At 47.1% G+C, this 27,878-nt stretch overlaps 1 protein-coding gene across 7 annotated transcripts in view; it reads left to right on the top strand.

Annotated features, from left to right (window-relative positions):
- The window catches only part of CAMTA1 (calmodulin binding transcription activator 1), a gene marked incomplete at its 5' end in the record, with an annotated part of 208,918 nt that overhangs the window by 103,291 nt on the left and 77,749 nt on the right, over positions 1-27,878 (top strand). For 6 of the 7 annotated variants that reach the window (XM_021417391.1, XM_021417393.1, XM_021417389.1 and 3 more), the window contains 1 exon segment: positions 16,292-16,363. In XM_021417391.1, coding sequence (XP_021273066.1) covers positions 16,292-16,363 — 72 coding nt within the window. 7 annotated transcript variants of the gene reach the window in all.

Raw genomic sequence — 27,878 nt, 5'->3', positions numbered from 1 at the left:
GCCACTGGCAGCAGTGCTGTTCTGTGGAGTTACACTGAAATCTAAGGAAATTAATACATATTATGTGTAACACTCGTGGTAAGAATACCAAATTGGTGCACCTTATGTTTTGACATGTCCATTATTTATATGCAAATTCAGTCTTTTCTGCTGAACTTCCTTGGAGATGAAATATTTTACAAGAAAGTGAAGAAGAGGACACAATATGTTCATTTGCTGTTATACCGGCTTTCTTACAGCAGCAGTATGACGTTGATTTTGGAAAGTTGCATCGGTTTTATTTGGCACTTCACGTGTGCTGTGATGATAGAGCAAGGGGCATTTCTATTAAGCAAGTGAGAAAAAGGTCTTATTTCTAAGAGTTCCAACAGAAAATGATATATTTTTATGATTAATGCCTGTGTACTCTTTGGTGATGCTAGGAAGGCAGGTGCAGTCCTGCAGTGCTGGAAGAAGGGGTAATCGATAGCCGTAGGGCACTGAGCAAGGTAGCATTATTTGCAATACCATATGCAAGGGAGGACAGCGGAAGCTGAAAGCAGAAAGGACAACTCAAACTTATCAGGAAAATGGATTGTTTTATGGGAGGAAATAAAAAAACTCGTTTAGTTTGGTTAATCTGGCAAAACAAAGGCTGAGGGGTGGCATGGTCATTGCATCCACAAATGTCAAAGAAATAAAGTGAGGAGGTGAAAAGCTACAAGCTATGTAAACTGAAGGGCAGCATTGACACCAGGGTTACCTGGAGCAAGAACTGCGGCACGTAAACACAAACTGAAGACAGGAAGATGATTACTACTTATTAAAGCCTTGAGGTCTTGTCTGCACCTTCCCGTAGAAGCTGGGGGTGCAGGCAGCTCGCGTTAGGATGGAGCCGGGCATGGGCCGAGCAGTGGGTTTGCTTGGGTGAGGGGGTTGACTGGTTGGCCCTGGGAAAACCCTTTAAGTTATGTCTCACATCAAGATGAAAACAGGGAAGGGTAGGTTTGAGAGAACTGGGCAGATGGAGGTAATGCTTGTTGAGAAGCTGGTGATGCTGGTGAAGGCTACAAAACTGCCTTTTCTAGACAGGGGAGTTCTTTTCTTCACCCTCCGCTCTTCCCCTCCGGCACAGTTTGTTGTGCGTGAGGATGCGCTGAGACGTGCGCTTGTTAATGACTCATGGTGGCAGGTTCATCACAAAACACTGGAAAAGTTGCACCTTTATGGGATGGTGTAATCAATATTTAGGAGGCCCCAAAAGCTGCAATTAGCCCCGTACTTCACAATTACCTGTCTGCATTATTCTTCTCCAAATGACTCCATTGCTCATGCTGCTGCTACCATCCCGATGAATCATTTCATTTACGAATTTGAGATGACGACTTCTAAATGTAAGGCTTGACTTCATGAAACCTCCCTGAGCGTCCGTAAATCTTGTAGAGCAGTTCACTAAGCTCCATTTGCCCATCCCAACTGTTGAGCTTTGTTTTGTTCAGACAAATGTGCTGGCAGACTGCGTCTCGGCTCTGCTTGCAGTGCACGTTCAGCTTTGTCTGTACTGATCTCACTAAAGGGTAAAGCATCCTCTCCAGGAGAGGGTGGTGTGTTTGGCACCGGAACTGATAGGAATTTCCCAGGGTTGCTGTTGCTGTTTTCACGGCGTGTCTGTATTCCTTTGGTTTGTTTTCTACTAATAGAGCATTTAATCTTAGCTGTGCAACAGCCACTGATATTTTCTTGAATAAATAAGCCTGTGCAGATATTTGCTTTAGGCTTTTAGCTGTCGGTCGGGATTTATTTGTTCCAACTTGTTTTTTGTTTGAGTATCTTCTCTGCGGGGATAGTTGGAACGCTGACGTTTCCCAGTCGGGCACTCACAGCTCCATCAGTGCTCAGAGCCCCTCCAGCCTGACCTTGGCTGTCTCAGGCACAGGGCACCACCACCTCACTGGGCAACCTGTGCCAGAGCCTCCCTGCAGGATTGCGGAACGCTTCTTCCTTATTTCCCATCTAATGGGTATGAGATGCCGTTACTCTGTAGGTTAATCCAGTCAGCTGGGGCACTGCCAACGTCATTGTTCCTAATCCTGTGCAAACTGACATCTGTGGTGTCCGATGCCCATGGAAAGAGACAAACAGGGCAGCCCCCAGCTCTGCCGGCCGTGCTCCCAGCAGGGGAAGCTGGCACACGTGTCCCGGCTCGCGGCCCCTTCCTGCTGCGCCAGCCGTGCTGCCCGGCGGCTGGGCCACGTCTCATGCCTGGACTGGGGGCTGGCACAGCAAGGCCGGGGGGAACCCTTCTCACCGTTCTCTCATTTTCCACAGTAGCAAAACAGTATGAGGTCTGTTCTCATAGAATAAGGTAATTGATATAAGCAATTTCAGTTCCCTTGAATATAACAGACCTCGAGTGTGAAACCTTCTTAGTTAATGATCAGCATAAAAGAAAAGTCTTTTTTTAGTGTAAGTTCTCAGTTAATTTTACAGTTCAGTTGAAGTGAAAATATCATTAAATAGGGTAGCATTAAACTTGGTGCTTACTGGGCCTCCTGTCCTCTGTGTGAGAGAGGAGCTGGTTGCGTGGGTCACATGTGGGGCATCTGCAAACCGGAGGATGGACAAGGTTGGGTCTGGTCTGTAGCTCAAGGAGGAGATGTCAAAGGTGTGTTCTCCCTGAGCTCTGTGGGGATGCTCAGCTGACAGGCACAGCCAGCTTCAGCCTTAACGCGAGGCGATCTCTCATTTCTTGACTATTTTACTATTTTATCCCAAATTAAAGTTGCAAGTGAGCCTTGAAATAAGTGATGCTCGTGTTTTATGGACAAAATTCTGTCCTTAATGAGGTGGCATCCTTAATAGTGAGCTATTGCAAAGGTAAGGCCTAATTTATTAAAACTGCATTAAAAAAATAATAAGGTTTGAAGGTAACAGTTATTAATACTACGTTCAGCTGCCCTTCTGCTCAGTTCAGTGCTGACCTGAAACAAGTCTTCAGTGTTGATCTGAAAATGCATTGGCTGAGGGTAGCTATGAAAAGATGGGTGAATCGCAAAGGAGGGAGCCAGCACAGGTTCCCTGTAATTGTTTGCCATCAGCCTGGAAAGAACAAGGAGCTTTGAAGGATGCAGTCACTGTGAAGCTTTGTGTCCCTTACACAGGACAAAGGATGTGGTTTTAGCTTTTCATCCTGCTGCTTTCCTTTCCTTCAAGGAGAGTATTAAGTACACATTGTGATCGATTTTTGTAGTGAGTCAGGTAAGAGCAGAGTTCCTTCCTGAAAGCAGAATAGGTACATGGCCACACATTTGCAACTGCTGAAGCCAAAATAGATGTTGTTAGACCATACCAAAATGCAGCATTACAACCAGTAAGCACAGAACGCTGACAGCAAAATGATTTCCAATTTAAAAGTTTAACACTGTTCAGAAAAAGGTAATGAAGAAACAATTCTTTGTGTAATCCCTTTGAACGTCTCTTAGCATTTTGCATCTGTTTAAAAGTTCTCTAGACGAGGAGCGTCTAAGACTAAACTTTTATACAAACCAAAGTAGTGTCTGTGGTTGAATTGTCTGAGAACTGAAGACTTTCAGTTGTATTTGCATGACCCCCGTTGAGGAGCTGATGGCTTTGGTCATAATGGACCAAGGACCAGGGACTTTGGTGTTCTAGATGCCAGAAAACCAGAGGCTGATACTGGATAAAGGTGTATTCAGGAGTGCATTACAAATAAAAAGAAAACCAAGCTCTAGCTTTGATTTGAGCTTCATGAATACTAAACAATATTTTCTCAACACAGGGAATAGGTGGAATGAGAGATCTGTGAGCTGCCTTTAAACTGCATGAGAACCCGCTCTCTATTTATATGGAGCGTCCCCCTATGAACGGCAGCAACCCAAAGCTCCTCCTGTCAGAGGCATCCTGCCACAGTGCCCAGGAAAGCAGCAGTGTGGTTCTGTCTGCTTTCACCTCAACGCTATCACATCTTCATTAGCTGCCCTAATGGTAATCCGCTGCTGATTGAGATTAATAGAGAAAATATTTTCTAAATATTTCTGTAAGCATTTTCATTAATCTAATGTTCAGAAGATTAATCTTGTGGGGCGACCTGCAGAAGGTGTTAATTGCAGTTTTAGATGAGAATCCATCAAAAGTTTGAAGAGGTGCAGTAACAACTGCGGAGTGGCAGCACAAGTCCCGGGGGAACGCCGGTGTCTGTCAGAGCTTTGTGCTTAATGGAAATGAAAACATTTCTTTTAAAAAGCTCTTTGAAGCGAAGTGCAATCCTGACCCGGTGTGGGCCACGTTCCTGCCCCTTCAGGTTCAGTGTGGGATGAGAGCAGAGAGAACAGATGAATTATTGAATGATTCTCTGTCCTCAGTGCCGTCACTTCTGGAGGCCGCTCAGACTCTGCTCGATGGAACCAGACGTGGGAAAAGGACGCTCCACGGGGGTGGTCATTAAACCCATAGCAGTTAAGCGAAGCTCTAATGGTGGTGGAGGCTGCATCCAAAAAGTGGGGAGCTGCCCTTGTGCCTTGATGTCCTGTTGCTGCCCTGCAGACCTGCTTTGCTGCTGGCTGTCCGGGTGCTGTGCGGTGGTACCGCAGAGGGAAATGAGCTCTCTACAATTTGTAGGAAAGAGAAGGGGATACAATCGCCTTTGTCCATGGGGCTTACTGTGCGTGATGCAGAAGCACATATTGCTCCCATAGGTCTTCCTGTCGTGATGTGTGTGTCGGTTTGGAAAGGAGCAGCGACCACGTGCCGCTGAGGAACTGCGACACCTATGTCTCTCTAGGGAGCATGTGCCCTGGAAATGCATTTGTCCGCAGGGATTTTGTGCTTAAAATCTTTTTAGCCCATGTAGAGCGGAGCTGGGTGGCAGCAAGGCGAGGTGCTGACAAAATGTCCAGGGCCAGGAGCACACTGCCACACAACTGCTGGTCCTGGTAGAGGGGGAGAAGACTCAGTTTCTTGTAATGACTGATCAGGGAGAAGCGTGCTTCGTTCTGCTTGGGAAAGATGGGTTTCTTTCATGCTCTTAGCATGATAAAAACAGACTTGGTGGAAGGAGAAAACTAGTGACAGCTTACATATGCTCAGATGTTACTGTAAGGCTTTCAGTAGATCATATGTGTTGCTTGGAGTCATCATGGAAAAGGAAATGGCTTTTTGCTGTATTTCATCTCCTCTGTGCAGGAGCGTGGCTCCCCGGCCCCCTCTGGTCTCTGACATCTGTGTAGCTCCAGGGGAGTTCAGGAGAGCACAGTTCCAGGAAATTATTTTAGGACTTATTTTTAATTTTTTTGTTGCTTTTTTTTTACAGTTACCAATAATGAAATTTGGCGCAAAAGTGAAACTGCGTGTGTAATGCGACTGCTGTTGGTATGATGATTTATTGTCCACTTTTACCTAGGAAAGCCCGCTTGGTAAATTCCATGTGATTTGTAAACCCTCAGGCAGCGTGTTGGGTAAGATGATGAATTGGACGGCTGAGGGAACAGATTTCTGCCCACTCCTGGGACTAATTTTTAACGACGCTTTCTGTAGCGTTAGCATACAGTTTGGGGAAGCTAGCAACCCAGAATTTTCTTCTGGTTTTTGGTTTTTTTCTTTTTTTTTGAATTTTAAGTGTGAGTTGGTTTTAGTGACTGAGACAAGGCTGCTTTTCGGTGTGGGGCTGTAGGCAGCTGAAGTAAGGCTCGGGTTGTGGTCAGTCTGAATGAAACACTTGGTGCTGGCAGTGCGCAGGTATTTGAATGTGTATTCTTGCCTTCTCTCCCAGCGGCTAATAAATTTGTTTACCAAAATGAAACAATGCTTAAACCTGATCTGTTGAATGTTATGTGTTTAGAAGCTGTGAGCTACATGTGGAAGTAGTGATCTTCTTTTAATCTGTATCTTTAGCCAGCGAAAACTGTAGAAAGCGTTTGAAGTTTCTCTGTGCAGACAGTGGCTTTGTAAGAGTGGACTGCTCTCAAGGGATGGCATTCTGCCATTGCGATCCTGGAAAAAGCCTTCAAAAGGCAGAAATGGCACAAAATCCTGCAGGTGAAATGGGCTGGGGATGATTGGAGAGAGGCCTCTGAAGCTCTGCTGCTGTGCAGCATGTACCCACCCGGGGCACCTTGCAGTAGTAGGGCCTTGACCAGCACTCACACCTGTCACCCACCTGAGCTTTCTGTTCTGCCAGTCCCAGTGAACACAAGTGAAATGTCAACGTTTTTCTGCTCATGGAATGCCGAAAGCGCTCTGCTCTGTTTGCTGGCTGTAAACTTCAGGTGTGCTCATCTTGCTGTTGGGGTTCATGGCGCAGGGGAGAATATTTGTCTGTTGATTGCCAGCAGTAGAAACTTGGTATTTCCACAACAGCTCATCCAGAAAGACGTTCTTAAATGCTTGCTTCCTGTAGTTCTGCCAATGCGTGTGAGTGATAGCAAAAGTCTGAGGATTTTAAATTGGAAAGGAAAGATTTAGTATTGGCACGCACAATAATTTGTTTTAGGTTGTGTAAATGCTTTTCAATTAAGGGATTCATTGGAAGGAGTATGGAGTGTACTTGGATTCGGTGTTCGGAATTCAGGAGCTGCTGAATGCATTAAATGAATTGACATAAAGAACATTTCCAGTGGTGGAGAAGCAGATGCCGGCTCTCAGAGCTCCCCTGCTGCCCTGCAGGCGGCCTCGCCACAACCGTGGGGCTCTCCCCCGGCGTGCAGGGGATGCTGCAGCGCACATTGTGCCACGTCTGTGAAGAACTGAGTGGTCACGAAGGGGAGACGTTGTGTGCTGAGTGCTGAATCACCAACTCAGCGTTTTCTGGTCTCAAATAAGCTGTAAGTAGAGGACAGGACCAGGAAATCGAGTAGTTCACAAAGCAGCTGAATGTGTCATTTTAGAGGTAGAGTCCAGAGATAATACTGGGGCTAATTTTGCACAGGAGAGGCTGCCAAAAAAAGATTTCAGCTAAGACTTCTGTTCCATTCCAGCACAAAATTAATCCATGACAAATCTGTGTGCGTAATTCATAGCTCCTCAAAGTTATTTCAGATACTTATATATTTATCAGTTGGATTTGGTCTGTGTCCCTGCTGCAGCCCTGTCCCGTGCTCTCCCCACCACCATCATTTTAGCCCTTGCAGCTTTTCTCTGTCATGTGTGTGCAAGATATGGGATCAGGCAGCTTTTCACCAGATCTTCTGTGGCTGCCCTTCTGGCCCTGTGCTGTAATGGTGTTCCCCCCCAGGGAAGGCATTCCATAGGGTAATAGCAGTTTCTAACTTCAGTGCAGCCTGACTGTTACAGCCGCACCGGAGGCAGGCGGGCTTCAGAAAGTGATGTTTGATGTCATTTATTGGATATTTGACATTTTCACTCTAAGCCAGAGTGACCTTTCCCACCCTCCTGGCTCCCTGTCGGGTTCCCTGTGGGATTTGTTTCCCCCTCGTCTCTATGGGTGTTTCTATTGAACGGTGCACCCGAATAGGAACACAGCTTTGCAGTCTGTGTGTTTTGAAAGGGTTCAAGGTCAGACAGAACTACTGATGCTGTCCCCCTTGATTATTCTTGCCCAAGCTTTCGTCATAACGCTGCTACGTTCCGAGTTGTTCAATTATTCAGCCATCTCTTTGAAATCCATCTCCAACGTTGAACTCTCCCTTTTCCCCAGTGCTGACTTCTAAAGCCTCTCTGTCCATTGGAAAAATAAGTCTATTTCCTTTTTATTCATTCTAAGTTTTTCAGACGTTAATTTAATCAGGGATCCTTTTTTCTTTTATTACGTTGTTCCCTTAGATATAAAAGTGCTCAGTCTTCTCCCCACCCTCATTAATCTCTGCTGAATCCATTCGGTCTCAGCTCTTCCAGTAGCTGAGACAGCCAACGCAGATGTTCATAGTACAGGTTTGTATCTGATTTTCCATTTCTGTTGTAGTAGACATGATTAAAGCCTTCAAGTAAAATCACAGCTAAATCCTGTCATAGCCTCGGCCATTATTTTTTTGTTCTCCTATTAGGATTTTAAGCATTTCTTTGACGTATTTTTATTGTCGGATTAAGAAGAAAACTTGACTTGTTTGCAACATTCTCATTATATTCTCTTTATAACATTCCTAAAAGAGAATAAATACAAAATGCTTTTGTGTATTGTGGTCATATTTCAGTCTGACTTTATTATAGTGCACGATTTCCCAGCTCACAATTCTTCCAACCTCGTGGTGGCAGTCAAGAAATCTTCATACCTGGAAAAAGGGCACAAGCTGCTGGAGCCTGTTGTGATGTGCGGGACCGGGGTCATTTGCCTCTGCTGCAAAGCCCTGGCTGTAGGTTCTGTGTATCCCATGTCAGGGTGTGGTGTGGTGAGAGCACTGCTGTGGGGGCACTGCAGCCTTTCCTATTGCTTTTGCTTTTATTAACCTCTCACTGATGCTAAGGGCACCAGAATGCTTTTCTCCCACCTGAGATGAAGGAAGCCCAGGTTTCACATCAAGCTTACTCTGCCCAGCCCTGTTCTTACAAATGGCTTGCCAGCTCAAACCCGTTCATACTTAAGAGGGTGTCATTAAGCTGTCCATCTGCAAAGCTGGTGCCACGCTGTTTGCACCACGTCCCCATCGGCTGTCTGTCTCCAGGTCTCTTCCTCTGGAGGGTGGAGGTAACACTGCAGATGTTGATCAGATTTAGTAATGATCCTTCTGCCGTGTGCTTGCTCCACTGGAGGTGGGCTGGAGAACAGCGTGTGCAGCTGAGCACTGAACACCCAGCAATTCTCTCTCTTTCTCACGTTTCCGGCAGCGCTTTAGGAGGAGTTGTCATGTGCTTGCATTGCTCATTCACCGCTTCATGTTTTTGTTCACATGACAACCGGCGGCGAGGGCTTGAGCTGGTGCTGGAGCAGCGTGGTGCTTGCACACCGTGGGATCTCCGTTGACTTGGTGACTTTGGATTTTGCTGTTTGGTAGCGAATGGGTGACAAGAAATTAGTTGCATGGCGAAGTCCTTTGTGTGTCAGGTTAAGAGCTGGTTTTGAAAGGATATTTCGTGTCTAATTGACCGTGACTGCTAGCCCTAAGGAGACTGTTAGCTCCTGGAAGCCGTGTAATCCTGCCAGGAATCCATGTAGACCCCATCTGAATTGTTTTGGAGGTGGAGCTGTGGCATTTTTCTCCTACATCTTGCAGTTCTGTCCGTGTTGAGGCAACATCCCTTCTGTACAGTTCTCACCAGGGCTGGGGTGATTAAGCACTTAAATTGATTAATCAAATTTCTTGTGATGAGAACTACAGTCATTCATTAATCTGAATGGGATTATAAATAAGAGTTGGCAGATACAGGAGACAAACATGTTGACAACTAGACCTGCTGGTTGGAATACAAATTGCACTATTGCCTCTGGAGGGTTTTAGCTCCTGGCAGCTCCAGGACATGGCTTCCCTAAAGGTAAAATTAGGCTGAGATTAAGGTATCCCTGTACTCATAAAGAAATATGCATTTGTGAACAGACAGCTACTACAGGTAGATATGTGGGATTGCATACCAATTATCCTACATCAGGATCAGGCTGTGGATTTTGTTTCCTGTTTAATTCAAGAAAGATGTTATGAGATTAGCTTCAGTCAAAATTCAGAGATAACCCAATTGTGGTGTGTGGCTAATATCAATTTGAGCAGTAAATGAGCAGGCTAGCGGGGGCGGTTCCTATGAAATTGTCTTGGAATTGACAGCTCTGCAAATAAAATGCATATCAAATTCTGCACTTGAAGAAATGCTGTCTAATGTTCCCTTCTTGGAGCAGCAGAGCCTCATGCTTTTAATATTGTGACAAAGCCTGGGATGTTGTTTAGGTGACTTGCAAAGAAGGATGTTGAAACTCTCACCACATTGAAATCAATGGCAAAATTCCCATCAACTGCAGCAAGACTGGAATTTCATCTTCAGGGGATTAGGTGACTCTGCAAGTCGTTTCTGCTGTCTCCGGAGTCAGGCAGGAATGCTGCAGAGCGTGCTGAGATTAAAGCGATCGCGTCTTGTTGAACCGGCCTCATGCATTTCTTTTCATGAATATTTAAAGAATTCTTATTAAGAGAGTTACCGGCATAAAAAAATCAAGAGTTTGGTAGCACATAGCGTGCTGCCGTGTTGTTTCAGCTGGAGGTGGAAGGTCGGGGAGCTGCCATGCTTCTTGCTGTCTGATGAAGGTGCGGTGATGTTTCCCATCAGTGCTGCCCATATCTGTATGGAGGGCTGATTCTGCCGCTGAGATCTGGGCACGTCGCCTCTGTTCACTTTGAGGCCGGCCCTGGGATCACCTCCTCCTGGCAGAAGGGCCGCAGTGCTCCTCAGCCTCTACCCCGCATGGCTGCAGCTCTGGGTCTCAGCGCTGCAGTGAGTGCTCCCCTCGCCTTGCCCGCACGTTGCAGGAGGGACTTGCACCTTTTGTTGCAGAAAGCCCAAGCCCCCATGCTCATCATTCTGCAGGTGGCACAAGTAGAAACTTATTCCTTTGGCTGCCTGTTTCTGTGGATCAAAGCCCTTTCCCTCTGGCTGATAGAATCAAAACCAGTAATGGTGAATGGATCAGCAGCCAATACTCACTTCCAGGCTCCCTCAGAGAGAGGCAAGGACTTGCACTGAATGTAAACAGCCTGCTCAAAAAGGCCTGACCTTGGACTTTAATTTGCTATTGAGCTGCAGGTAAGAGATCAATGGGTGAGTGCCAGAGGACTCAATAGTGAATGGATAGTACCAGAAAACACGCAGGCCGCCAGCGTGAAGAAAAGGTGTAGAAAAGAGAGCTTGGGGCGTCCTGGAAAACATGCAGCTACTGACTCATTATTATTGCAATGATTTGTCATTTCCTTCAGTGTTCCATAGGTAGCACAGTTTGGCATGTCTCATTTTTCCCATGCACTGACATAATATGTAGACACAGTCTTTGTCAGAAGATTGGATCGAAAGGAAATGGCAATCACTGGGAAAACCCAAGAGAAAATGCTGAATGAAGGCATCACTTCCCAGGGGCTGCTGTCCTGCACGGGCAGGGACGGTGGAGGGACGTCATCACAAGAGTAATGATAACAGTCAAAATGAAAACCTGCTGCCCTTGTGGTGATCGTGGAATTCCACAGAGAGGGGAAAAAAGGTTTGGAAAAAATCACCCATGGAACATTGAAATATCCCATTCAATATTGAATGTTTCAAAAATTGCTTCCTGACAAGTTATGAAGTAACTAGAAAAGTCCTTGATAACAAAAGCTCCCCAAATGGGCAGGGCCCCTCTGGGAACGCAGCGTGGCTTCGGGTCCTGGGGGCACAGTGAGCTCGCAGCAGTGTCCGTTCCTGCGGTGCCGAGATCCGGGTGCGTTTCTTGTGGCACAGCGTAGAAATGCTGGGGGGAAGAAACCTAAACTCTGCTGTCTGCTTCTCTAAGATCAGTAGTGAGAAAACATGTTCAGCTGTGGTTTAGTTGAAGACTTGCTGCGGTGGCGATTGCACAGCAGGAAATGTTGGATGCCTCCCTGTGTTGTGACATGTTTCTCCCTTTTAGATCAAAATAAACCCCCCAGGTGTCACCCATCTGCCCTGCTGCACGGAGCTGCCGGGTGCAGCCGGTGTTACATCTCCCTGTTTGCAAAGGCTGAGCTGGGGCTGATGTGCACAAAGGGGTGCTTAGGTTGGTTTCCCTTTGATACCCATCAACTCGGTACCGTTTTGAGAGTTGTTTTTAAAAAAAAAAAAAAACAAAAAAAAACTTCTGGCTCTGCTCCTTTGGTCAAGCCCCCGTCATTGCTCTCCCCCTCCCCAGCTGCATCTCACTGCTCGAAGGAAGATTGATGGCATTAGGATCCCTGCGCGGGGTGTTGGCGTCGAGTCAGGGGATTTCAGAGCGGCGTGTTGGCTTTTCTCGCTGAATTTTGATTAATGGAGCGGGCTGGAGCTGCTGCTGTCTCCCAGCTCTGTCAGCTGACAGGGGCGAGTGTAATCTGATGTTTAAATGGATTTGGAACGTGTCTGTAGCTTTAGCATCCGTGTCCTGAAAGAAAGACCATCTGCTACAAGATAACCTGATCTCAGAGGGCACTTCCTTCAGATCTGTTTGAGAGGAGAGATGACACGCACCGGGGCTGAGGGTTTTCCCCAGCGCTTACTAATTCGGTGGCAAATAAGCAGCTCACCTTACAGACTAAAGCCCGAAGTTGCGCTGCTCTTCTAACCATGCTCTGCCCCTCCAGAGAAAATTGGCAGAGAATTTTGTGGGTCCTTGTTACAGATGCAGATGGAAAATGGCTCCTTCATGTGAAAGAAATACGTTAACGCAAACAGCCAGCAAAGTTCTGTGCACCTTGATTACGTTTTGTATGAAATTCAGGTCGATCGTTTTCAGGAAGATGGGGTAGAGCATCTGCTGGGGTGTGGAAAAGTCGGGGAAAAGACTGGGATAGCAACAGTGTCCATATGGGGTGATAATGGAAGTGTCTATGGCAGGGCAGGGTTGTAGTCATTGTGTTCTGTCTGGTATCTCTGACACACAGGTTATTGTGTTAGAAGGAAAAAACCAATGGAAGAACGTACTTCTCAAGGAGGAGTGCTGGGGTGTCCTGCCACACCTTACCCTGCATTATCCTCAAATGCCTGTGCTCTGGAGCCCTGCTGCTTCTGCTTCGTGCCCATGAGATTCAGTGTTGCTCGTGTGCTGGTCAGTGCTCCCTTGGGGTACACTTGTATTTTAAAGTAGTAGAAGGCAACAGAAAGCTTGTTTCTTCTCCTACATTTGCGTTTCTCAGATGTACAGCACGCATGGCTGCAGCCCGCGTATTACTGCGTGGCTTAAATTACTGTGTTCTACCTTTTCTGTGGTGTGTGGCTGAGGAGATAACATGGAGGCTGAGGTTGAGAGCAGAACTTGATTGGGCTCAGGTACCATAGTTAATTTAGGAGACCTGTATCTTATCTTCAGAGTGCTAAGAACGAAACTAAAGCCTCATTTGGCATTCCCGGGAGGTCTGATCCGCAGCAGCAGTAGATTCTGATGCAAACCCTACGTTACTCTGTGGAAAAGGAGAGGCACCAGGACAGCAGCACTGTGCAAGAAGCCAGGGCTGTCCCTTGCCCCCCAACCCAAACCTGAGGACCTAATCTGTTCCCCCTGTAACCTGTACAGGGCACACTTACGGTGTGTGTAAGCTGCTGAGGTATTGGAAGTTGAATGAAGCCTTATGCCGTAAAATGACTTGAGTATATTTTAATAATTTAGAGCCACAGGTCTTACTTGGTTTGTTCTCTAAAGATTGATTTAGCTTCTTATTAAGGGAATTGGGAATTCAGTGTGAAAATCTGAACAAAATCTAGACTTTTTTTATATAAATATCCACTAGTGTAACTCACTGGGGAGAAGAATTTCAAAGCCTGACCAACCCCATCTTGAATTTTTGATTCCTTGCTCTCCTATTTCCATTCCCAAGGTGTTCTTGTTAAGGAAGAACACCTCAGCATTATTGTATTATTTTTAAATAAGCTGCAATCACTTTAAGGAGCTCAGGATGAAAAATCCACTAATACTTTGATTTTTTTTCTCCAGTTTTCTGGCATTTGATAATGCAAGACGTGAACTGCATGTAAGTGGAAGGGTAGGCAGTTCTAATTGCCCAGCTATGCCTCTCTGTCCAGAAAAAGCTCTTTCTTATTCAATTGTCAATCAGTTTTAGAAAGGTACAAGACAAAGTGGAGCTCTTGCCTACTCCGTAGGCTCCTTCACTTGACCATTGCCTCCCAGCAAACGTCCTTATGGTGTACCTGGCCCAAACCTTTGTCTTGCTTGCTGTCTGCCAGAGGGTTGGGGGGATATGAAGCTGTGACTTAAACCTCTAAATGCCATATAATCTGTGGAGCCAAGCACATCCCTTCCCTGGAAGGTGACTGTGGCTCCTGGGAGGTGGCACAGTCCTGCGGGCTCTGTTTTCAATGTGGAACCCATAACCCACTCTCTTCCAGTTGCTCAGAAATGCTCTTTCTTTGCTCCCAGAGATTTTGTAAACTTAAAAAAAAAAAAGAGAATTGGGAAAAAACGGCTCTCCTCTGTCCAGCCCATTAATTCAGCATGCTCAGGATGGAATTAACCTTGGCAAGCCTTGTAGAGGAGAGAGTAATTCTAACCTTAAAAATCTGCTGATTAAAGCTGGTTTCAGGAATTCGATTTCACTTAATGTGTTGGCTGAGAGCCCAGCCAGCATTAACATAGCCACAGACACACAGGCTTCGGCATTTTTTACCTCCCCCATTAAAAAAAAAAAAAAGGAAAAAAAAAGACACAGCTAATGAAACCCCTTTTGTCTGTTTTGAGCAAGAAATCGTTTTAAAGACCCCTTTAAGTAAAAGCATTAAGCATGCCACAGCCGCCTGGAGTGGAGGAGGAGGTGGCCAAGGAGCTGGGGATCGCACAGGGCACGGCACCTGGCAGCGCGAGGAGGAAATCTCCTCTTCCACCACACGACGTGCAATTGTCCCTTCTGGGATCTGTCACTTGTTTCACTTTAACTTTTCCTAAGGTTGATGTCCTTTAACTTTTGCCTCAGGCTCCGTGTCGGGCAGCAGAGCACTGAATGCACGTGTTGGGAAGGCCCGGAGCCGCACCGCTTGCCAAGTCCTTGCTGGGAAGCCGCTGGGACTCGGTGACCCCGCAGCTCCCAAGCTGCTTTCCAGCACAGAAGGCAGCTCTGAGTCAGCACAACCGCACGTTGCAGACCTGCCATAAAGCACCGGGCTGCAGCGCAGCCACGGATCGCTGTCAGGGATTATCTTAAACAAACAGTCTGCTTTTTTCCCCGTACTGAATGGTGGGATTAAGATGTGAACCTTTTCTTTGAATTCTTTTTTTTCCCTCTCTTTTCATCCTTGGCTTTTGAGCTTTTTTTTTCTGCATGTGAGACGTACCTTTGACATATTTTAAAACACTGTTAATCTTTGCCATTTATATATTTTAAATAGCTCTGTGATAGAAGCTGGTAGACCTTAACAGCCTTTATATTCAAGCTGACCTTGCAGGTGGTGATCTCGTTCACACCTTTACCCACGCACCTGGAAGGCAGCACTTCCCCATGCCATCCTATGTGGGGTACCCTGGTGGTGCTGGGAGGTTCAGGTTGGGTGCTGGGGACAATTTCTTCTCCATCGGTGGTGACACACGGGCACAGGCTGCCAGGGGGTGGTGGGTCGCTGTCCTGGAGGTGTTCGAGGAAAGGCAGGTTACTTAGGGTTGTGGGTTAGTGGGCAAAATCCCCCTCGGCTGGATTCATATTTTCCTTCTGTAATTGCAGAATCCTGGCATGCCTAAAATGTGTGTGTCTAAGGGAAACGAATCACCTTTGGCAAAGGGGAATATATGATCACGTGCACACCTGTCCCCATCCCCACATATTAAAAGCCAGTGGAGTCAGAAAATAATATTGCTTTCTTAGCAATAAACCTATTTTGTGGACAGGAATTGTACTGGGATCCTTTAAATTAATAACAGTTCAGTGTGGTTGGTTTGTAACGGGCACAGCTTCCACCTGACAGTGTTGTTTTAGGATTTTAACACACTGGAAATTTGATTTTGCTACAGAAGGAATTCTTTACCTTTACTCCTTTTGGGTAATTGGACAAGCAAAGTTCATTTAAAATAAAGAATAAGAAAAAAAAATCCAACGTTTTCTCATTTTGCTGCATGAAGCAGTGGGCAGGGTTTGCATGCCCTCCATTTCGGTTCACATGGCTGGGTGATACACCAAGAGGTGTTGTGTTGTTATACTAAAAGAAAAAGTGCGTTGAATTGCTTGAGTGCAGAGCAGTGCAGGCAGGCCCTACTTGTTCTACCCAGCCCTGGGGGCAGGCACTGGGTGGTTTCCCTGGCTGGGAAGTCACTGCCTGGAGGGGGACTTGGTCCAGCACGGGTCTGTGGAGAGCTGGGATTGCTCCGTCACTGCTCTCAGGACTGGTGCGAGGGCTGAGAAGGGTCTGGGGGTCAGCAGCTGGGGTTCGTGCCTGTGTGTAAACCAGAGAAACGTGTGAGGTCTGTCCGTTGGGTCGTTAACCTGTAGCAGTGTTCAAAATATTCTCCTAAAATCTCCTAAAATTTTGGCTTGATGCGAGCTGCCATTCTGTTCTACCAGCGGAGCCGAAGCCCTGGACTGACTGCAGCAAATACCGGTGTGACAGCAGATGCCATTCTCTCCTTCCTGTCTCTGGGTGCTGCCTCATAAACCTGCTCATTATGAGCCCAGATAACAATTTCCTTCCCTAACCCTGTCTCTGCTTTCTCTGTTTCTGTCCTTAGTGCTTGTACGGCTGTTACGTCCATTCCTCCATCATCCCCACGTTTCACAGAAGGTGCTACTGGCTTCTTCAGGTAGGATGATGATGGATTCCTTCCTCCTGCTATTGTTCCAAGTGAAGCTGCATGGCTGAGTGTTGGATGGTTTGGGGATTTTCTTGCCTGCAGGTGATATGGATTTCCTTAAGGTGGTACGTCTCTCCTTTCTCTAGATAAGTTTCTAGCAAATACCGAGCTGCTGCCAGCTTATATGTGCCCTAAACGGCGCCAGCTGAAATGAGACTTTTTCCAGGTTTTTAGTTGTGTTTTTCCATTTTGGAGCCAGCCGTGCAGCAGGACTCGGGAAGCCAGCTGCTGCATAAGCGTGCAGTGTCGTGGGAGAGAAAGCAGCGCTGGGGACTTGTGTGAATTCTGTATAAACCTGGTGGCGTGCGGCTCCGAACGCGCGGCGGAGCGCTTAGTGTGGAGGGAGTTCTGCTGAGTTACTCGCTGACTTTCCTCCTCATTGCTGTGGGCACAGCAAAGCCCCTTGAGCCTTCTGAGCTCTGCAGTGCGCGGTGCTGGCCCCGGGGACGTGGTGGTGTGCTCAGCTCCCTTGGCTGCGCTGTGCCCGGCGTGGGCTGAAGCCGTAGGTGCGCTGAGCTCCTTGTACTGACCCTTATTGTTGGTTACAAGTGCTGAGCGTGCGAAAGCAAAATGGAAAATACTCCCATGTTTTCTTCTTGGTTTGCAATCATACTTCCGTGTTGAAAAAGGTGGAGCTGTTGCTGGCTGCTGCATGAAGGGACGCCCCACAGCGTGACAGGAGTCTCTGCTCTGTGGCTTCATCAAAAAGACTGTGCACGGCGTCACTGTCCTCTCTTATGCGCATCCCTTTCACTGCTGCAGTCAGAGTGGTATTTTACCTCCATGGAGGGAGGCGGTGGTGTGTGACTGCTGAAAGTAGAGTGCAACCACATCGAATCCACCACCTTAAGGCCCTTTCTTGCAGCAGCAGCAGCTTTTCCCCACTGCCTGTGGGTTCCTGACCTGCGCCTGTGGTTGGATGGAGCGGACGGTGAGATGGGGAGCTGTGCAAAGGCGCAACTAAAGAAGCCATTAAAAGTTCACAGTTCAGTGCACTGAACTGAACAAAATCTCTAAACTTAGAGTCCGGTTTGCCTTGGGCGGCAGACAGCTGTTTGTTTTATTATTTAGCGTCTGTCTGCTGGTGCTGGTGATGGATGATGTGACACGAGAATTCAGAGGATATTCTAAATTCATCCCGAGCTGCAGGCACGGCACGGCGTGGCATGGTGCAGCGCAGTGCTTCTCCCTGCTGTCCCCACTGAAGGCCGTGGGTGGAGCAGCAGACAGCATGCCTGTGTCTAATCACTTGCATTGCGGTATCATAGGATCTTGCCTGTACCCTGAGGTCTGGCTCTTCCACGTTCAACATTGAGGCCACCTTCTGTGCTCTGATAATTGGTGGCAATCAAGATGGGTGGGCTTGGAAGTGCGTTCCTTATGAGCCTATTTGTGCAGGACGTTGTGTTGTGAATGCGGTGTGTTTTTATTTAGCAGCAAGGACACGTTGTGCCTCCGCTGTGTGAGGAACGTGAGTCTGTGATTCATGAGTGCATCTTCCAGGCATAAGTGGACATCCTTCAGTCACGCTCTCAAGGTTATGCAGCCGGAGAGAGAAGAGCCAACAACAGATGATGCTTTTCTAAGGTCTGCACAGTGCTTCTGCTCAGCTTTATGGCAGCCCTGTGCCTCCTGGAAGGGCTTCAGCACACGGGCAGTGCCGCGGGGTGCAGCTAGGCGCAGTCCTTCCAAACAGCACCAGATTTTCTGTCGCTGGGAAAGAAAAATGTTTGTACCCATAATGACTAACGCAGGAAAAATGTGGATTCTCAGAGAGAGTCTATTTTCAAACACTGGCACAGTTGAATTCCAAATGCAGAGTTCCCTTCTGTGCGTGGTAATTGGCACCCCAGGAATCTCAGATGGATCCAGTGCCAGGCTCTCGGGGTGGCCGTGGTGTGCGACAGCCACTGGGAGCAGCTCAGTGCCCGCTCACAGCTCTGCTCTCGTGCAGTACGGCCGTGGGGTGATGGGGGAGGAGTGACGCCAGCAGTTGGCATGGCATGGCATGACCCGTCCTGTGCTGGTCTTTTCCTTGGCAGAGTGCTGCCAACAGATCAGGGCATCCACCGCTCAGCTCCCACTGCCCTGGGACAGCTTGAAGATTCGGGCCTTTTAAAACATGTGTTGGAAATATTGCGGTCTTTTAAAAATTCTTCAGACTTTTGCTCAGTGATAGTTTTGTTTGGGTAAAATAGAAATGACCAGGCAATAAAGCATTAAAGCTCATGCACGATGTGTAGGTGCAGGTGCTGCAGTGCTGAAGGAGAGCGGTGGGCATCGGGCACTCGGCACAAAGAGCCTTTGTGGGGATGTGGGGCTGGCAGGCACCCCAAGCACCAGCTCCATGCCGGCACGTTCTGCGTGACAGAGGTGGATGTAGCCCATCTGTAGATGTTTCGGTCAACCTCAGTATTCCTGCCCTGGCATTAAAACTGAAAAGCACGATTTTGTGCACCAGTTCTGTGATACCTTGCAAGAACAACTGTGCTATGCGTCTTCTCTGTTTCCCCAGTGAAACTTCAATTTCCTTCTGACGCAGTGACCTTTCTAATGAACGTGTGGACATACTTTACAGCAGCTGCATCCACTGAAACCCACCTTCGGCCTTTTAGATAACACAGATGTAAACATAGATGCTTGTACATGCACATACTCTTAGGATCTGTTCAAGCTGAAGGCTATTTTTGCTTTGCTTCTCCTCCTTCAGGTTTTACTTGCTTCTCATAGGGTCCTTGCCTTCACTAAAATTGAGTTCCATCTGTCGGAGCTCATCACAAGCTGTCTTCAGTGAGCTCCTTCCCCTCTGTAAGAACAAAGCTGTTCCTCCATCATTAGAGGAAGGACAGAACACTGAAGGAGCAGCACCTGCGAGCCCTCCCTTTGCCATGAAGAACGTTTTTCGTGACAAATCTATAGTAGATAAAGTTGAGCTTGCAACTCAGACTCGGCCATACCCTCTTATCAGTCTGGATACCTTCAGATCTGAGATGTGCTTTGACACCTACAGGTTGAGTGGAGTTGAGCTGTGCAGAAATGCAGCAATAACCTTCTTCCAGTCTTCCAGCAAAGGGGGAAGGAGAAGATTACAAATGAACTGGTTTTGAGGAGGCTGGAAACGGGTTAGCAGGAGTGCTTTATCTTTTGTAATGTTTTTATAAATTATTTATTAACACACTTGCTGCATTTTCCTTAGAAATTGGATAGAAAAGCAAAACGTATGGCCGGCAGATTATATTCCAGAAGAAGGATGGCAGTGATTAAAAAACAATTTCCAACTATTTCCAATGTATAACTTTATTTTAGACGAGTACTCTGCTATTTTTGTATCGCTCTCCACCATTTTAAAGAAAATCCGGGATTCATTCTTGAGATATACGAGAAGACTGACAGTAATGCAAGCAAAGGAAAAAGCAGTCAGAGTGCTTTAGCTGTTGCTTAAATAATCTGTTGTCATTTATAGAAGAGATGCATTTCCCAAACTGCTTTGGGACGTGCTCTGGTTGCTAATCAGGAGGAGTTATTATAGGGGCGACATAACAAAGTCCCAAACATGGCCGACTGCTGCAGAAATGGAAAGCAGGTTTTATGCTTTTGGCTCTTTGTGGAAATGATGCACCATTTGCACTTTACATCTGACTTGGGGGGATTGAAAGCGGCGTATCCGTCACTTTATCGTTGCTGTAATCCTGCCATGTGCTATCGGTGCAGATATTGCAGGGGGGGAGCAGCACGCCCGTGCCAGCTGTGTTACCAGGCAGTGCTTTGTGCATGCTTTGGGCAGCACAGCACCAGCGTGGCCCTGCCCATATGCAAACCGCCTGCTCCCAGCAGCTCCTTCCAGCAGCTCCTGCATTACCAGAGTTGTGTTTTACCCCCATAGTTACAAAAACAACAGAACCCAGCGTTTCAGGGATGCCTGGGACCCATGCTGGGGTGTTACAGAACCATAGTAGGGCTTAGGTTGGAGGGGACCTTGTAGCCCACCCAGTTCCAACCCAGTGCCATGGTCTGGGTGCCCCCCTGCAGCTCAGGCTGCCCAGGGCCCATCCAGGGCCTGGGGCACCCACAGCTCTCTGGGGAGCCCCGCTGCTCGCCCAGGAGGGTCCCACCAGGGCCGTGCGTGCTCAGGCCCGTGGTGTTACCACCAGGAGATCCTCGCTGCGGGGATCACAACCACGTGACAGCACAGCTCAGCGGGAAATTAAGTCAAACCACTGACTCCGAGTCACTGATTAACATTCTCTGTATACTGGGGATTAGGCTTTTGGTGACACTTAAATTGAATTCTAATACTATTTTGGAATGTATAATGGGCTGAATTTACTTCACCTCAGGTTTGAGTTAATGGCTTATTAAATTATGCACCTTGCAGTGTCAGAGCTGTTTGCTGGTGTAGGACGCTCAGCCTTACAGTAGGAATGCAGCAGTGTGCTGATCTCATCTCATATTCCCTGGTCGATTAATAGGTCTGCAGGTACCCATGAACGTGTTACGCTGTCAACTGAAGTTCCACCCTCACTGCAAAGGCAACAAGAGGGTGAGGTTGGAAGTTCTGTACTGAAGCAAATTCCAATTTCAATTTAGAGATTTGAAGTACATTTTTGGGTGGGTACAGGACGGCTTGTGGCAACTGTTGCCAGGACCGAGGTCTCTCATTCTAACATAGGACATATTTCTTCTTTATGTGTGTGGTGTTGGGCCCTGCTGCGAGTCCCCCTGCTTTGCATTGTCTGTTCAGGCACTCTTCTCCAAGCGTTCCAGGTAAACCCGGACGCCTGCGTGAACTCCCCTCCTGTTACCCAGGCTGCTTTCATTCTCAAAATCGTCTTTTGTTTCTAGTGGAGTATCTACCTATCCCTCTTTTGATGAGTGAGTGCCTTCAGTCATCTCTCTGGGCCCTCACCCTCAGAAGGCTTCTGCTCCTACGGGCACAGCTCCGGCATGGCACCGGCATGGCTCCAGCACTGGGATGGCTCTGGTGCGGTGTCCAGGTCTCACCAGGGGTATGCAGCCCTCTGTGTCCATCACTACTGCCAGTCTCTTTTCCTGCCCTCTGTCACACATCAGGTGCTCAGTAATCACAGCCTTTGTTCATGTTTGTTTCTCCTTGTAGCCCCCATCTGTGTCTTCTTTAGGGATTTTGCTGTTCTTAAGACACACCACCAGTGTCTACAGTGCTGAATGTCACCACGTGCTTAAACCTCCATGTTCCAATACAGAGGTATGTGTAAGGTCTTTGGTGAATTGTGAAGACGTTATCCACATTTGGTATTTAATACATTGGAGAATTGTTGCCTTCTTGAAATACATCAGTCAGATTTTGCTCGGCTCAGGCTTTCTTTTCTTTTTTTAGAGAGAGAAAGAAAGAGAAAAACACAAACAAAATTGAAAAAACCCACCACCGCCACCCAAGGATGGCAAACTGAAAAGCTGCATCTGTCCTGCTAGGAATTTACCTTATGTATGTCAAATGAAACCTGGTAGGAAAAGGAATTCAGGTGGAAAATAAATCCCCTTTTCAGCCTAGACGAAAGAGAATGGAGCCACTACATCAGTTTTGATGTGAATGGGTTGAGTAAGGTACAGAAATCAGCCCTGAACTCTTTCTGCAGTGCTTGGCACTTGCACAAATAGCTTGAGCCTGAAAAGCTGTTATTCTTTCAATTTTATTGAACATTAAATCCATCACAAAAATATGCAGAAAGAAGAATGAATGCAATGCCTTTCAAGGTCACTTATGTGGATTGTTTCTTTGGAGGTAATGTAGCTGCATTGGGCTTTCTGTAATAGAGCAGCGTCGGTGTAGGAAGCCATCCATTTCGTAGCATGAGCTCCAGATCGTACAGCAGTGTTCCTCTCTTTGTGGAAAAATGCAGTAGAGATGCAGTGTAACCTGCTACCTGTGCAGTGAGGCACTCTGATTAATTGTAATTATAACTATTATGGGATCTCATGTCCTAACTGCCATTTCTTGACCTTTTCTTCAGCATAATTTTCTTCTTGGGATCCCATGTACTGCACATCCCCAGAAGCCTGGGCCATGTGGGATGGCACAGCGGCTGAGGCCCACTTGAGTCCTGGAAGGCACTTAGTTTTAAACCCTTTTAATAGTTGCACACTACTGATAAATCCAGGTACATTTGAGAAAAACAGTACATTTTTCCCCAAGTTCACCTTGTGGTCATAGAAGACAAGAAGAGTGTTTGGTAGATACTGGGAAGCTGCTAGAAGAAGCTATCTAGAACAGCTCTTCTGTGCATAATATCACGCCAGGGAAGAGTCTTTCCAAGCTCAGAGGGACCCGTCGTTGTGCTCGTGCAGAGACACGCCGCCCCAAGGAGCCGAACCCACCTTTCCTGGGTTTGTAGAATGGCAAATCACAAAATCTGCAGCCCAGTTTGTGACCCGCGTCGCGTTTGGAGGGCAGTGCTGAGCTTGAGGAAAGAAGCAGTAGTGAGTTTCACAGCGGTTTCCTGAAATTGCACGGATTATGGTGAGCTCAGGACGAGAGAAGCCATGCCGCTCGTCACAGCTGCACCACGCACGGGGTAGGCTGAAGCACCATCTTTAGGCACGGCGATGAATAACCCGTCCCCAGCTGTGACCTTCAGCAGTGCCTTTGTCTCAGTGCTGCCTCCGGTGCTTCGGCGACCAGAGCTGCACGGGCTCCATTTCCAGCTCGTGTTGCAGGGAGAGGGAAGAGAGGCAATGGAATGGGTTTGATTAAAAAGTGCTTTTGCTTTTTCTCGGGAAGGATATTTGCAATGAAAACTGTACGTGAAATTTATACCCCTCTCGTATGATTTTGACTGGTTTTAGTGCACAAATTCTCAGTAGAAAATGTATTCAATAAAAATTTGATGTGGAACTATAGCTCAGCAGAATCTTTTTTAAGGAATCCAACTCAGGAATATTTATTTTGTATCTGGTTTCAGTTTTAGTGCCTATTCCTTCTGCAGATGCCCTCGTTAGCCTGCTAACAGCTTATGAAGAGCGAAGTCATCAGCGCCTCTCGCCCCAATCTCTGCACCGTGGTTCTTCAGCGCCTGCCAGGGAGGTCTGGGGGAAGCACAGCTGCACAGTGCTGCTGCAGGCTCTGCTTGTTGGCTTCTTAAACAAGCGAATCACTGCTCGTTGTTAATGAAGGGACTAGAGGGCTTACAGCTCGCTGGCGTAGAGCGGGTTAGGCCTGCGGTACGTTGCCACGCTGGTGGGCGGTGATGGGGCTGACAGGAACATGGGGAGCTTGATTTATTGTGAGTCTACCATGATGCAGTTTTAGCAAGGAGAGTGCAATAAATTGGGATTTACTCTCCTTTGATGCCAAGCATGCAAAAGGAGACTACTTAGGGGAAGTACAGAAGGGATCTGGGACAGCCGCAATGGAAGTTTCAACCTAAACCTGTCAGCTGTGAGCCACTGAAGGGTTACTTCTCGCTGTGGAATAACGTGTCTTCAGCGTGGGGAAGTGGAATAGCCCCAGCATTTGGGATGAGCCCACTTGGAGGTGGTAGGAAGAAGCGATCTCTCCAGCCTTTGTGCCAGCGGGTTCCCATTTTCCACACTTGGAAGCAAGCGCCACTTCATTAACCCACGAGCGATGGCTGTGACAGCAGGGCGGGAATTCCGCCTTCAGGCCCCAAAGGAAGGAGCGGGATGCACGTCCTTCACGAATCGGATTTGGAGCAGAACCGCTGCAGCACTGGGAGAGGTGGGAGCACAGGAAAGGCATCCCAGGGGGAGCAGCGAGCAAGAAGCACAAAGTGAACCGCCTCCAAACGTAGCTCTGAAGGCTGAAGCCTGCATTTCAGGGTCACGGGAAAGGTTCCTAGCAAGTTTCTGGCCCAGCGGATTGCAGAAAAGCAGATTCTGAGCGGTGAGACGGAGCGCTGCCTCTGAATTATTGTTTTTTCAATACGTTTTTACACAGAGCTGGAGGCTCAGAACACTGAAAGCTTTTTCGTAATGTTTAGTGATAAACTTTTGTCTCCTGTGAGTAAACAATCTGCTTTCTTAGCCACTTTTTTTCAATTTAAACGGGAGTACATTGAAGCCCTCTTGCAAAAACATCTATTATGTCAAAGCAAAACCGGAGGTTTGGGGTTGTGTTTCACTGTTCTTTTTTTCTTTACTTCTAGTGCTCTTATATCAAATTTTCACTCCAGAAATACTGCCCCGAGGCATGTGAAATGGCACGCGGCTTTATGAAATACGCCCGCGTCCGGTGATGTGCCATGTTTTTATTTTGTGACAGTCCAGGATTCAGTGCATGGCCTAAATATTGTGGCATCCTATTTGATTTTTGGATTGTTAGATGGACGAGATGCCATAGCTCATGGGCACCGTGACCATTTTTCCTTGTAGTTTACTCTTTTTGCAGATTACTGTCTGTAAGTTTCAAAATGGAACAGGATCCCTCAGTGCTTTATAAATTAGGGCCATATTACAGCAGCACCCAATAGTGCTGCTATATTTTAGAGGGTGTCAGAGTTTCTATTATAAACCTCATTTTTCAGAGGTTTATGGCTCGGCCATAAAGATTTGCTGTATGCTGGGACTCAGAATGTAGCAGCTGCATCTCAGCTACATAGAAGGTTGGTTTGCATGCATTTGTTTTACGCAGGGGTCTTTGCAGTGATATTAAAAATCAATCTTTCGCTGCGCTGTCTTTTGATTTCAAAGTGAATCACTTGAAAGTTGGAGAATGCCCCATTCTTGGCCACCTCCACTACTTTAATTCTTCCTGTTCTGTGTGCTGAGGGATGCGACCTTCGTCAGGGCAGAATCTAACAGATCTCCTCATGGCTTCTGCTCCCTCAGAGTCACCAGCTGGAAGCGGTGCAAATTCTAAGTGCCATTCTTGCTCACAGAGGGGTGCCTGGCCTGCACCGTAACAATCGTCCATAAAGATTTCCACTCTACACAAAACAAACAGAGAACACGCTTGCAGCACAGGCTGTACCGCCAGCATTATGTGCATGCCTAAGAGTCTTTTAATATATATCACGGATAAGATTTCTTATATGCCTGAGATGCCACCAGCATTCCTTCAGCACCTTGCATGACACTCACACCTGCTGGTGGAGAACTTGCTGCATTTCAGCAAATAAGCGAATGGAGATGAATTGAGAATACCTTTGCACAATGTTGCAAGCATTTATGTTAAAAGAAAAACAAATAAGTGTCTATTTGTGTCCCTGTGCTATACGCAGCTGTCACAAGACTGTGAATATGTCTTTATGCCTGTAATTCAAACATTTTCATCAACCCAGAAACAGTGTTGTACCTACAGTCAAATGGTGAAGGAGGGACGCAAATTCTGCAAGTCGGGGTGGAGCTGAGTGCATCTTTTATGGCGTTTCAGCACGCATGGGGTGCTTGCTCCCAACAGGAGACCCAGCAGCGCAGTGGTGCACCAGCAGGACGGGGCTCTTCCCAGGAGCTCTCCTTCCTTGTGGGTTTGAGCTTCGGCATCAAGCAGATCTGTCTCTAACCTTGGATTTTGCTGCCCGTTACACGTTTTAACCCTGATGTTGTCGTCCCGCATTAATTCTGACCGTCAGATTTCCTTTCAGGGGCTGTGGCAGCAGGAATGCATTGAGAACTGCTTTGGTTTTAGAAGTCACGTTGAGTTACCACAGGAGCAGAGTTGTGCCACCTCTTTCCCAGGTGCTCCTCAGTATTTCTCCTCTGAATTCAAATCCGAGTACAGCACACTGTTCCACGCATGATGTCTAATGACAGCGCATTCCTGGCTGAGCAGGGATAGGGCTGTTCTGCTGCAGCTAACCCTTAATCTAGCTCCCTTCAGTGTGCACAGAGCTCGAACTCTTTCCTGAGCACACCTGCACTGCCTCGTTAACTAATAGCAAGTTTTATGTTTCTTTCTAATAAATTCTTTTCATTAAGGTGCTTGTTCCTGTGGTAGGAAAAATTGACATTCTTTGCAAGAATATTACAATTAAGACATAGCGCAACAGGAAAGAATGCGTCTTACTTTGAAAGTGCCTTTCTCTTAAACTGTGTCATTAAGGGGGAAATCTGTGTGCAAACACTTTCTGATAGCGTACATTTGGTGTGTACTTCTGAAGGCTTTCTGTCTGAGGTGTGCGTAGGCCTCAGGTCATGCACCTTTGCGTGGAATCATTAAGGTTGTGGAAGACCTCCAAGATCACCAGACCAACCCCAGCCCGCCCCCACCGTGCCCACTGACCACGTCCCCAAGAGCCACATCTCTGCGCTGCACACCTCCAGTTTTGGGGACTCCACCCCCTCCCTGGGCAGCCTGTGCCAATGCATCCGTGTTTCACGGGATGGAGAGTTGGAAAAACGTCTCTCTGAAACATAGTTCCCATATGTTTTGTCTCGCTGGACCAGTAACAGCTCTCAGATGCGCTCATGGCCAAGCAGGGTCGCTGCAGCGAGGCGGTTTTCATTCATTTGGTTCCACAGGTTATTTAGAGGCCTGCAAGCCACAGTTGTCTCTGGGAACCGCTCCCGGCTGGCACAGAGGCAGTGCTGACAGCGTCAGAGGTCTGGCATATGGAGCTGCAGGAAAACCAGCAATGTGACAAACTCTGAAGGTGAGAATTGCATTGAGGGATTCGGTATTTGGAGCTCAACTCTTAAAAGCACTGAGGAGTTTGGGATAGGTTTGTTTGGTGTAGTATAAAATAGCGAGAGTATAAAATAACAAGAGCTGAAATATGTTATTCTTCTAGGTGTGTTTTGTGTGTTGTTTCTATAGTTTAAAAATAAATATGCCTCATATTTACAAAGCTGATTGTAACAGAGAGGTTAGTTTTGATGAACTCACAGGAACCGGGGTTTGTGGCAAGATTAAAGCAACACTCTGCAAGTAAGACCACCCAGCAAAGAGGAGTTAATTGTCATGTCAGAATTTGGAAATGGATTTTATTTTCTTTGACAAAGAGTGGTGTTTATGAAATCAGACTGAGCCTGCCCAGGAGGAGCCATTCTGCCCCCGCGTGCCCCTGTCTCTGATCCTAGGAATGCTTATTTGTGAGCTATACTGCAAGAAGATTGAAGTGCTTCGTTAGCAAGAAGCATTGCATGTTATTTGGAGAAGATCCTAATGGAGCAAATTAGGAGAGAAACATCTCTTGCTTTCTGTCTCTGTTTTGTGCTCGGTCTGGTGCTAGTTCTGGCCTTTTGTGACCTTTTTATACATCCCTTCATCCTTAGTATTAAACGTGTTTTGTCCATTAACCTTGAAAGTGTGTTGAAACCTTTGGACTGAATTCCTTCTGAGTTCATCTCTGCCATCCAGGAGAGATTTGTTCCTGCCTTCTTTTCCTTCATTCTGGTCATCCTGCAGCCAAAATCTTGGAGATGGAGTTGAAGGGAACAGAAGGGGCAGTAACATCCGAGCCAAGGAGGGGAAGATGAGTGTGTGCACATGCGGAGTTCGGCCCTCTACCCTTTTCTGTAATGAATTTAC

Source organism: Numida meleagris, chromosome 20 (genome assembly GCF_002078875.1).
Source record: "Numida meleagris isolate 19003 breed g44 Domestic line chromosome 20, NumMel1.0, whole genome shotgun sequence".
Classification (NCBI taxonomy): Eukaryota; Metazoa; Chordata; class Aves; order Galliformes; family Numididae; genus Numida; species Numida meleagris.
The sequence above is the reverse complement of the archived record's forward strand: the minus strand, read 5'-3'. Positions and strand labels throughout refer to the sequence as shown.